Source organism: Xenopus tropicalis, chromosome 8 (genome assembly GCF_000004195.4).
Source record: "Xenopus tropicalis strain Nigerian chromosome 8, UCB_Xtro_10.0, whole genome shotgun sequence".
In the NCBI taxonomy this organism is placed as follows: Eukaryota; Metazoa; Chordata; class Amphibia; order Anura; family Pipidae; genus Xenopus; species Xenopus tropicalis.
Window position 1 is genome coordinate 52,887,687 of NC_030684.2, and position 13,041 is coordinate 52,900,727.

The following is a 13,041-nucleotide window of genomic DNA, read 5'->3' on the forward strand; positions in this document are numbered from 1 at the left end:
TTTCCCTTCATCATTGTTTTTGTTCTGCTTCTAAAAAACACATCTTTCTGCTGTTGCCCAGAAAGTGTCACATGTCCTTCCCTCTGCCATTCCTGATTCTATAAACCTCATTTAAGCAGCAAGTACAATATCAATACAAAGAAGCTTTATTCTGTGAGTTGTTCCAGTTGGGAATAGCAAGTGCTGCAAAGTTGCTTGAAGGAACTTTGTACAGTTTTAAATAATTTGATATAACTATGACAAATATTACCCAGTGTCAGGCCTGGACTGAGATTCAAAACAGGCTCTGGCATTTCAAGTACATAAAGGACCCAAACAGCCCCCACCGGCCCACTAAATAGTGGCTGTTTATGGCATCTTACAGAAGCCCCACTATTGCAAAAAGGCAAATCACAGAGCTTTTAAGGTGAACTGTTGTAATTTCTAAATTTGCTTAGATTATAAATCAGTAATTGGATTGCTTTTCAATCCTGTGAAATTTATTTTGATAATATATATATATATATTCTCTAGGTTAATGGCTATTTTGTCCTGGATATTCCATGGCCACTGATAAAGGCAGCCATGATAACTGTTTTTAAAAGATTGGATGATATACTAATGAGAAGTCTTCTATTTGATGTGGAACAGCAGCGTCAGGTTTCATGGGACAGAAATATTCTCCCCCCGCTCCGAAAGAACAGCAATATTGATCTACATTTGACCTAAACTATGTCTGTCCTTGTGAACAAAGCATTTATACAGCTGCCATTACAACCCATTCAGAGGAATTATGCCCTTATTTCGCTGCTTATGCTAATGGGAAATTTAGTTTGTCGTATTCCTGCTTCACTATTGAAGGATTCAGTGTTTTCTAACATAACCTCAATTATGGGGGTAATAACCTATCCACTGCAGTTACATGTGGGAGGAATTCTAATGTTGTATGTACAGAGAGATCTAAAAATACTACACAACCTAAATCAGGAGGCCATCATTTTAGTAAATGTAACCCTCCACTTCTGGGGCACCTTTAATACAGCATAATAGCTATAGCTACAATAGCTGGACTACATCATCATTTTGTTCAGAGAGAATCTCATTTTTTGAGAAATTGCAATGGAATATTGGTGGGTTGAAATCCACAGTGATCTTCTCAAGTGGCTTTTCCTGCTTGTGCTTTGGAATAATACCTATAAAGTATAAATAAGCAATCACCAGGAACTTATATTCACATAGTGTAGTGACCCCAATGTTGCCTCTTAATGTTGCACACAACCCTTCAACAAAGCCACAGCCTGCAGGCTCCTGGGGACATCTCCCAGCATGCCTCCTCAGCAGCTCAACCCTATATGCTTTATTGCCCTCTGTCTCTCCTGTAAACTTGGTAAAAAAATGTTAATCTCCAGTGATGAATGAAATATTATTCTGAACATAACTCTGCAAATAAATATAAAAGAGGCCACCATAATGGACACTGGATGGTGTCCTCCATCATTTAATTACCCCTCCCCAAATAACCATTATTTTATAAATATTATCTTGGCTGAGACATTATCTGTTATTTAATGACCACAAGACGGAAGAATTTTACACGGCAGTGTTAGGTTTTCTTAAACAATATGGTTGGTAATAGAATCCCAGTGTCTGAACCACTGACCATTGTTTGAGTACTGACCTTTCTGCCATGCTGTGTGTGCAGCCTACAGGATATAAAGAAATGTTCAAAGGCCACAAGGTCTACAAAGTTTAAACAAGTACAGTAACAACCAGTAGGCAAACTCTGTCGGCCCTGTTACCTCCTTGGAATTTGTAAATAAAATATAAATCTTCAATATGATCCGCGCTGTCAAATATATTCTGTGATTTCCGCTACGAACCAAGGCTATATAATGCTGTCAGCGCTTGACCGAATACCTTAAAAAAATGGACATTATTGATGCATTTCTCATTGTGCACAACTCAATGGCTAAAGCTGCTTATTTTGTTCTATCTAGAATATTTAGTGCTGGAAAGTGGAAACAACGAGACCTTTGCACACACACAAGCGTACACACAGACAAGCACACAAGCACCATTTATTCTCTCTTTTATAGAGATGTCAGATTTTAAATCTCAAGTGTCTGATTTCATAGGTGCTTCATAGGCTGAAGAGCTCTAGGGCAAAGAAGTATAGAACTTATTGTAATAGTATTTTATTTTTAAAGTGATATTTGATGCACAGGATCCCCCTTGTCTCTTTTGAACTTGGGGATCTTGCTTTGCTCTATAAAGAGCCATGTAAAAGCGATGAGTATTTGAGCGCTCCATCCAAAGTACTTTTTTCTTTTACATCACCAATTCCCTGCAAGCGTAAGCTGCTCATATTTTGGTGCAGTGTATTGTGTGATGTGAATTTTTATTAGCCTGCATCATGTGTGGTAGAAATGTGAATGGATTTAACAGGCACAGGTTAAACACACCAATATATAGCTTACAATGGCTGAAAAAGATCTTTATCAGATTGAAGGTGATGTGGAAAAAAAGCTTCCTGCACTCCATTGAAATCTAAAGTGCCTAGAGATAGCTTTATTGCTTAAAAAAATGCAAGCGTGGAACACATTTAATATTGAATAGATTTGCTCCCAAGCTGCTTCTGTCATATTCAGATTAATGAAAATACGCACACACTGATATATTTTTCCACTTGATTCTCAGGGTGAATATATACAGCCGTGTAGAGTCCAATCGTACTAAACTGTATTATTATACCTTGTATTCAGAACAGATAGTGAGCTGGGCTGGAATAAAAGGATTCCTTTTGGAAGGTTTATTATTATTATTATTATTATTTTTTTTAGCTTTGGACGTAAGCAAGTCTGTCAATGCCAATGAAACAAGCAGCACTGCTTTCCTTTTGAAGAATACTGCTTGAAACAAGAATCCAATCTCATATAAGGCTGGCCCTCCTAATTATTTCTGTCTGTACATAATATAATCCCACTTTTAGTTCTAAGCACAAAAGCTGATTTATAAAAATCATTCTAAAGCTTTTTGGGTCTGAATTTTATGCAACCATTTCTGCTTATAAAATGACACATCTGTGTGTATACTGTATGTGTGTGTATATGTGTTATAGTGTGCTAGGTGGGTTTGGCACCCATGCTGAGCATGCTCCTATAATTATTTTGTATTATCACTATTACATGTGCCTGCTCAAGTTTCTTAATAGCAAGACACTAGCCGTTGTGTGCATGGTTTAGGTGGCTAGAAAGTGGTGGTACCGGTGAAGGCTTTAGGGAGGGGAGATGGGAGGATGGAGGATTAGTTTAATCCCTTTTGAGACAGTGTGGACAAAAGTAAATCCGCTTCAGCCCCCCCTCATAGCGTTTCTGTACTCTAAGCACAAATAAGGCCAATTCTCTAGGAAATGTAGCGTTTATTAACAGGGTCTGACCAATCAATACAAAGAGTGCTTTATGTGTAGTATTGTATAGACTGCTTCTGTGCTCAAGTGGTTAGAAGGAAATAAAATGTTGATCGTATAAAATTCCCCTAAGATGGTGCTGTGTAAACACTGTCCTTAGTATATAACTGCAAATGTTGCAACTTGCACTTGTCTGTGACAGTTTGTTGCCTTTGCATTACTTACCATTCATTTTGATTTTTTACATTACATTTTACCACTGCATTAGTATTAGTGGGTGACCACATACAGGACGATGTCTGCCTATTCTGATTGATTGGCCCCTTGGGTCAGTCAACTGGAGATTTTAAAAAGTGGCCTCTCTAGTGGATGGCCCAATTGCTCTGATTTGATGGGCTGCCCTGTGGGGCTGCTCAGATCAGCACAGAAGGATTGCTCCATCCTGCTTCATACTGAGCGGTGACCACATAAATGTGTGGATGGGGGATGTAGTTAAGCAGCACTTCCGATCTAATGAAAAGTAAACCACTCCAGACCTGCTGTTGTCCATCCTTAAACTGGTCCAGCAGCCAATGGCTGTCTAAAGGGCAAGAAGGTGGCAACACCCCCTTTGTAGCCCCATAAGCACTTGCCATACCTAATCTTACTATCTTTCTATTAGCTTCAACCATAATAACATTTACCTGCACGCACCTATGTATGTCATAGAGCACAACTGTATTTCTATGTAAAGCTTTCATTGCTATTTGATGGAACATCTACCCTGGGCTATTAATCATGGTAAGACAACGGTATAGATTATAGGGGCAGAGGCCTGACTGCCTGGGGACCATGAATTAATTGCCAACAATGTTTCAGTAAGGTTTTCAGTGAAAGCTGCTCATTTAAATGACCTCTACCACTCACCATGCTGGTCCTAGTGTCTTTTTTTCAATGTATGACTAGTCTTGTGTGGGAAACATGTCCACATATTAAAGGTTTGAGAATGAGGTATTTGACCACTTGTTTACCATCTACACTAAGTTTTATCAGTGTTTGTTCCCTCACTATTTGCTCTTGTCTTTCTCTGGCTGCCTCAATGCAGCAGTATCAAATACTGTAACCTCACGCACTTAAGGGTTTGTTAAATATACCTTCTTAGTGAAAAAGCATATGAAAAAAAGACATTTTACAGGTGAAAATGGCCATAAAAAGCTTTTATAACAGTATGGCACTCCTTGAAAAGCTCTGCCATTTAAAAGGTGAGACTTGTGATGGTTCAGAGGCTCTGTATACCATTATTTCTTCAACCATGAAAAAACTCTTATTCACATTTCCTTAAAAGTGCCATAACCTTTACAAAAACACACAATGCAGGCACTCATTTTAATTGTATTTTCTAAATTCCCACCACAGATACATATACACACATACAAAAGCTACAGCATGACGCTGAGAAAAACATAGACTTATAGAGCTGACTGTGTAAGGCTAAAAACGATTTCATTATACACTAAGATTACCATTAAATCTTGCTTAAAGGATAACTAAACCCTAAATATGAATATGGTTAAAAATGCCATATTTTATGTACTGAACGTATTCTCACAGCAGCTGTATAGTAGTAATCCAAGTGCCAGTGACACTGCACATGCTCAGTTCTCTCTGGGCAGCTGCTGAGAAAATAAGCTTGGGGTCAACACAAATTATCAAGCGAAAAGTTAGGTTTACTGACAAGTGTTACAGGACTGATTATTAAAATCTGTAATTGCACTGGTTTCAGAGCTGCCGGGTACTAATAATCTGTATTATTCCTAATCAGCTTTATATTGTGACATTTATATTCTATATAAACAGTATATTGTGAGTCAGTCCCTAAGCTCAGTAAGTAACAGCAGTACAGAACATGTGCAGTGAATCAGCAGAAAAGAAGATGGGGAGCTACTGGGGCATCTTTGGGGGCACAGATCTTCCCTGCTACTTACACTTTGACTTGTCCCTAGGCCTTGTGTGTGTGTGTTGGGGGGGTGGGGTCAGATGACTAGGGTACACCCCACAAGTGCAGCTTATGATTAGGTTTTTGCCAGCTAGCAATGGGGGACCTGCTTAACTAAAACATTGTCTGACAGTAGTTCTGCCAGTATATATAGGCTCTGTTGTTTCAAATAATATATACTATGTAAAAGACAAAAGAAAAAGTATACATTGAACATCTTGTTCCCATACTGGTTCATGCTTGAACGCCTCAGATCCTTTAAATACACTTAAAAGCACGAGTTGCCTCATCAGACAATCCATTGTTTATAAACAATACAACTTGCTTTAATTTAATAATCTTCTCTTTGTAACATTCTTTTAACTTTACTAACACTAACCCAAATACTAAAAACTTGTTTCCACAACCTTTTACAAATCAGTACGGGTAACAGTCCATATTTATAAAAGTGTAAAGGGAAAATACTGTTGCAAAAATCCCTAAACCAAATCCCTTCTATATTATTCTGAGCATTTCTCCCTTTGGATTAATGTGCCCCTAATTGTATGTACCTTACCTTATAAAAAGTTTTTACATAGCATATGTAATAGCAGATGTCACTATCTGTTCAGCTATGAAGGAGTTGCTTGCCTACCCCCAAATGTAATAAAAGGCATATTTAATAAAAGGCACTAAGTTTGCCCAGGAGCAGTAACCCATAGCAACCAATAAGATGTCCACTTTTAAACAGATGACAGTAAATACATTCTGTTGATTTGTTGCTATGGATTACTGTTCCTGGGCCTTTTATTACATAACCCCATATCTTTACTGTTGGTTAACAACTCCATTCTGTGCTATATGCTGGGGTGAACAATCTGTCATTCATAACCACACATTCTGCTTAGATCTAATCTATGCAGTCTCATTCATATGTAAATCACATTAATTATTGCTAACCACAATGGTAATGAAGCTTGAAAATTGCAATGAAGTGTGTGTGAGTTTAGATTATGACCAAATCAAACATCATATGATTGTCATGATCCAAAAAGTATACATTTCTATCTACTCTATGTATGTATGTATGTGTATATATATATATTATATGTATTAGAAATAATATATGAATAATATAGGATCGTAATGAAAAAACAAAAATACAGGTATATAGTTTTCTAGAAAGTTCTGAATTATTCCCTTGGGACATTCTTCAAGAATTTCTCTAATGAACCTAGTAAGGGATATTTCTGTAATTTAGATCACTATACCGTAAGTCTGCTAAAAAATAATGTAAACATTAAATGAACCCAATAGGATTGTTTTGCTTCCAATAAGGATTAATTATACAAGGTTTGTTTTTATTATTGCAGAACACAAGGGAATCATTTTTAAAATGGGAGTTAGCCATCCTGTAATTCAGAGCTTTCTGGATAATAGGTCTCTAGATAAGGGATCCCATACCTGTATTTTTGCTTTTTTGTGATCTTGTTCTTCTAATACAAAATGTCAGAATTAACCTATGGTAGCACGAGGGCATGGTAGAGACTCATTATATTTATGATAGTGTCTTTTAAGCTTGACATTGAATGTGACAATTTAAATGCTCATATGCATATATGGTTTTTTTTTTAGATCAGAATGAAGGCTTCCACTGCAGAGAAGAATGTCGGATTCTTGGACACTCTGATAGATGTTGGATGCCGAGAGTCCCCATCCCAAGTCGCGCAAAGTCCCCGGAGCATGGAAGAAATATCATTGCACTGTCAATAGAAGCCACCACGGTGGACACAGAGCCTTTTGAAGAGTGTAAAACCAAAAGAACTTTTGCAACTTTTGGCAAAGATGGCAGTGAGAATACTACTGATGACAGAGCTACTTTAAAGGGGAAAAGGACAGTTGATCTGCCAATCAGCAGCCCTAAAGTGAATGGTGCTGTCCGTGAAGCGGGGAATGGCTGTGAAGCTGTTAGCCCCATCACTTCTCCCTTGCATCTAAAAAGTCCACTGCCAGCAAAATCTGCAGCACCATACAACATAATGCATTGCCCAGGGAACCGCGATGTGGAGCAGTTTGTAAGCAATGGGCCGTCTCGGCCTACAGAGGCAGAGCCTAGAGGGGCGGACAGTGAAAACGTAATGCATGAAATCAACCCTTTACTGCAAGAATGTCGAGAAAAAGACTCTCTGGGAGTTAAGAGACTTAAAGACATTGTCCTCTAAGCACTGTGCAGAGTGCATTCAGGAAGAATGACTTAACAAAAGTACCGCTTGTTTTTAATTGCTTACCGATGGTTCACAGGTTGCTGTATTTAAAGCTTTCCCTAAATGTATTGTTTATAAATCAAGCTATTGTTATGTGACAATCCCAAACTTTTTGGCAGGGGTGTTCAATCTGAGCAAGCAGCTGGACTCCACACCATTTTCATCTTTTTCTCGCGCTGAAACATGAAACTGTTATTACCACCATGTACAAAGTATTATGTATGTATTAAGTATTTTGAATTTATATATTTTTATAAACATATATATCAAAATTATAATATAAATTAGCATTATTTGTACAGAACTGAAAAGGAAAAAAAAAAAAAGACTACATTCAAATTTCTTGGCTAACGGTTTTGTAGCATAGTTGAGAACTTGCCCATTTCTTGTGTGATGTTCTAATTTTGATGAGGTGAGCTATAGACAGAGAAATGCTAATCCTAATGATTTCCTTCATTCTAGGTTGCTGTTTTGCTACGGACACCCCTGCATCCAAAGTCCTTTTGCTGTTACATCTTGCTATCTGTACTATTACTGTATTTGATATTTAAAAATTTTGTTCAGAAATGGCAAAAGGCATTCAAGTAAAAATGGAAGAAAATTCAATAAAAAAATTGTAATCTTTCTTGAATTTTTTTGAAACCCTGGCTAATTTTTGCATTTTTTTCCCCTCTGCATTTTTAGCTTGGTATGAGCTTGTTTTTTTCTTTTCTTTATACAGTGTGGTACTATGTAAAGCAGAGGTCTCCAACCACCAGCCCGTGGACCGGGTCTGGGCCATGGGCTGTGCCAAACCGGCCCCCCTCTGGTCCTGGCTGCAGTCTATAATAGCTTCAAAGACAATGAAAATGCCTTTGAAAATGGCTAGTTTATTGTGTTAAATGATGTGCCTAAAAAGCACACCCTTCCCCTGGTCCTTGAAAAAAAATTGTCTTGCTTGAAGCCGGTTCTTAGTGCAAAAAAGGTTGGGAAACACTGATGTAAAGTGTAAAGCAATGAGATCCTCTTGGTCACAGAACTGCTATTTAAAGGGATTCTGTCATGGTTTTTATGGTGTACTTTTTATTTCTAAATGACACTCTTTACATTGCAAATAAATTATTTTTTTAGTTGTAATATTCATGTGTAGGCGCCATCTCAGTGCATTTTGCCTGATCCTGAGTTTTCAGAAAAAGCCAGTGCTACACAATAAAACTGCTATTGTTTCTCCTACTCAATGTAATGGAATGTGGAGGAGCCATGACTTGTCTGAGCCAGACTTGAATTTTTACTATTAAGCGTTATTCTAGAAGCTACGACTAGGTGGGACATGGGAAAATTTTTAGCAATGCAGGCAGCTGTTATCCTGTTACCTCCCTATTTTGCTGATCACTGCTGGGAGGGAGATATCACTCCAACTTGCAGCACAGCAGTAAAGAGAGACTGAAGTTTATCAGAGCACAAGTCACATGGCTGAAGGCACCTAGGAAACTAACAACATGTCTAGCTCCATGTCAAGATTCAGAATTAAATATAAAAAAATCTGTTGGCTCTTTTAAAAAGTAGATTTCAGTTCAACACTATAAACTAATGTATTTTGAAAAAAAGTCTGTTTTCTTGTGACAGAATCCCTTTAATATACTTCATTACAAGGTTTTGTGAACATCTCTAAAGCCCATTCTCTGTCTTGGCAAATGCAATGCTTTCTTCCCAAGCCATTGTTCTTTTAAATGACTCAAGGTCCTAACACTGATGTAAGAGATTTCTCCCCCCCCCCTCCTCTATTTTCACATATTCATTGTCTCAATCAATCTCATCTTTATGGGTTTTTTTTTGTTTCCCCTCCCAGTGGAAATGTTGCAAAGTTGATTAAATTTATATTGCGTACACAGTACCTTTTTATTATCTAGATTATTGTCAGAAGCTGACAGAATAGAGTTATTTAAAAACATGTTCCAATAAAACATCCTGTTTCTTTTGACAACTATATACGATATAAACATAATATTGCAATTCTAAAAGAGACTGTAAAGATAATGACAAGATTTGCTTTGAAACAGTGGAGAGAAGGCATTTTGCTGGGTGCCTGCATTGTAAGAGAGTAGTTAAGGTTAAAAGTAGACAAGTTAACACTGTGTTCAGTTAATTCCTACTTAGCTTTGAGAGAAAGTAGAACTGGACAAACTGTCCAACCAAATCTGTGCATATATGGCCCGCTGAAGAATATAAGTATTTTTCTGATAACCGGACCAATTGATGACTTAACACTGTGTTATATGGCTACACTACATACTATAGTACAGTGCTGTCCAACTGGTGGGCCGGGGGCCACATGTGGCCTGCTCACCTCTGCATTATTGACACCTTAGATTCAGGCTGTCAACCCCTGTGTTCACACCTTTAAGGCCATTCATTGTTCACACCTGTATGTAAACCCTTGTTCACATCTGTTAGACCTCCGACTCAGACTGTAGGCTCCCACATTGTTCACCTGTTAACACCTCAGACAGACTGTAGGAGCAGCGCTGGTATTGTGTCACTGTATGTACTGCAGTACAAACTGTTCAAGTTGAAGTGGTCATGATCAGTAGTTACATTGACATGATAAGTTTCCCTTTATCCTACCCTACTCTGCCTACCCTGCTCTGTAACGCCTGTGTGTACTGTACTCCGCCTTCCCTATGCTGCCTGTGTGTGCTATTCTCTGCCTGCCCTACCCTGCCTGTGTGTGCCATACTCTGCTGCCCTATGCTGCCTGTGTGTGCAATACTCTGCCTGCCCTATGCTGCCTGTGTGTGCCAAACTCTGCCTGCCCTATGCTGCTTGTGTGTGCTATACTATGCCCTATGCTGCCTGTGGGAGATGAATCTGGCAGGGGTTTGTTAGCAACTATTGTGATAACATGGGTGTGGTTTAAAAAAGGGAGTGGTCAAAACTGGCTTCCATTATCATCCCACCATTGCTTAGGTCAGAAAAATTCCATCCCCCGGTACCACAGAAGTTGGACAGCACTGCTGTAGTATAATATAAAAAAGGATCCAGGACATAAAATGTTCTTTGTAAAAACAGTAAAACTTTTGCCCAGGTCAAGTAAACCATAATACCAATCAGATCCTGGCTTTCAATCAATTTTCAAGTAAATACTACCTGCTACATAATTGCTATGGACTCCTAGACCTGAATCCCACTTTGCACCTTTATTTAATTACCCCCAAAATTTTCTGAACATTTTTGGGGGTATTTTTTGTAATTAAATTATTTTTAAACTGATGTTGTTCAGCTGCTGTTCAATGTCAGCTCTCAACATCCCTTAGAAAGCTGGATACTTGTAGCTGTAGTTCAGTAACATATGGCTGTAGGTGGGACATTTCTCAATTTAAGACCAATCATTTCTGCACTAGCCCTTTCTCTAAAGACCCCCATACACGGGCAGAATCTAGCTGCCAATATCAGTCCCTTAGACCGATTTGGCAGCTAATCGGGCCGTGTATGGGCACTACCGACAGACCTGCCCAACTGATATCTGGCCTGAAATTGGCCAGATCTCGATCGGGCAGGTTAAAAAAATGTAGTCGGCATCGGCTCGTTGATGCAGTCCCCAGACCGACTTTGCCTATACCCGCCGTAATAATTCGATCGTTTGGCCCCAAGGCCAAACGATCAAATTAGCCTGGATTCTCCCGATATCGCCCACCCGTAGGTGGGGGATATCGAGAGAAGATCCGCTTCCTTGGCGACATCACCAAGCAAGCGGATCTTAAGGTGTATGGGGACCTTAATTCAGCCCTAATAGCAATAACAATATTGGCAAATGTGACAACAATTCTTCTAAGTTGCGGGGATAAAATGAGTTTAAACAATAACAGTGTTTTTTATGATCTGTCTTTTAATTAAATGCAGTGTTGTCATGCAGTTAAAGGACCAGTAACGCTGAACAGTGGCACAGGTAGCAAGTCAGGGCAGTTTACTTGATTCCCCATTGGATAACAGATACAAACTTTAAATGTAATAAGCAGTATTTTGACTTTAAAAGAGACACTGTTTTAAGCTTATTTTCATTTTCCTGTTTTATTTAAAAAAATATCACTATAGCTAAAATTGCAGGGCTGTGTCCCAGTATCAAGCTCTTCTTTCATTCTTTATGACTGAGCAGACATTAGCCCAGAAACAGGTGCAAGTAGTAACATATGCTGCCCTCGCTCTTTCTCCCAAGTAAATGGTATTACTTTGGTATTCATCACAAACACATCTGTGTCCATTCTATGTGCCTGTGCCATTAAGGTAGCTGAATGTGATGACATCAATTCTCCATCCAGAGGGTTCTGTGTGCATTCTGCCTTTAAAGAAAGTCCTTTCATTAGCAATATATCACTCCATCACCTCACTTATATCTCACCAGCTGTCACATCTTAATCCATAAAACTAGTGATTCTCGATGAATAATGAATAGCAAAATTTAGCTTAAATTATCTCTATAACTAATACAGCCTTTCTCCATTCCATGGCCACAGGTACAGTATACACAGCCACATTTTTTATTAGCAGAAGAAAAATAAAGACAGAACATAAGTAAATGAATAAATTATTCAGATTTACTAAAGAATGAATTACACAGAAAACAGTTTAATAGAAATGACTGGCCCAGTGCAATATACACTTTCATTTTCTACTGTTTTGTTACTTTAGATTTTACATGCACACTGGATATTACTAACCAAAGGGCAAAGAGTAAAGTGGCACATAGTGCTTTCTACATCCGTTAGCCATTTTTATTTGTTTGCTGCCATAATAACTTCACTCTCTGGCTCTTAAAGCTGCAGTAGGTCAGTGGCAGCTAAGAAGGACATGTGTATTATAAGTATATTGGACTACAGCTTTTCACACTGAAATCCTTACCCAGTTTTTGACTGGGATTCAAAATAGGCCCCAACATTTCAAGTACACAGAAGCCCAAACTGGGCCCCATCAGGACAATGAATAGTGACTGGGTATGGCATCTTATAGCAGCCCCTGTGGCAATTGCCAGAATTCAGAAATCGGCAGTCCAAGCCTTACTTACCATATGCTTGGGGTAGAGAACAAGAAAGATTTTTTGGAAAGGTATGCCTAATGGGTACTTTTGCATGACACAGAGTCAACATATAGCCTTGGCGGTGTTCATTCACTCAGGCAGTCCCTTCACTTTTTAATTCAAATTCATTATATTTAATCCTCTAGTAATTGCAGTTTTCCCCTCTGCTGACACAAGTCTCTGCTCCCCCCCCCCGACAGTAACTTTAGGTTAGGAGACGTGTCAATGACCAGAGGCACCCTGCACTATTGCTATGCAGGCGCCCTATGATGACTGTGTCTGCCCAGGTCTAACTTATTTTTAACATTATCTTATCAATATCTTTGTTTAACTATCTGTCTTTGAACTCACAATTACATAGTTTGATGAATTTCTTATAAGGTGTAAA

General features: G+C 38.5%; 1 protein-coding gene across 4 annotated transcripts in view; it reads left to right on the forward strand.

Annotated features, from left to right (window-relative positions):
• The window catches only part of pcdh19 (protocadherin 19), a 111,362-nt gene extending 103,128 nt beyond the window's left edge, over positions 1-8,234 (forward strand). For all 4 annotated transcript variants that reach the window (XM_002938375.5, XM_004916888.4, XM_004916889.4 and 1 more), the window contains exon 5: positions 6,975-8,234. In XM_002938375.5, coding sequence (XP_002938421.1) covers positions 6,975-7,561 — 587 coding nt within the window. In that variant the 3' untranslated portion in view covers positions 7,562-8,234. The remainder of the gene's footprint in view (positions 1-6,974) is intronic.
• The last annotated feature ends 4,807 nt before the right edge of the window (positions 8,235-13,041 follow it).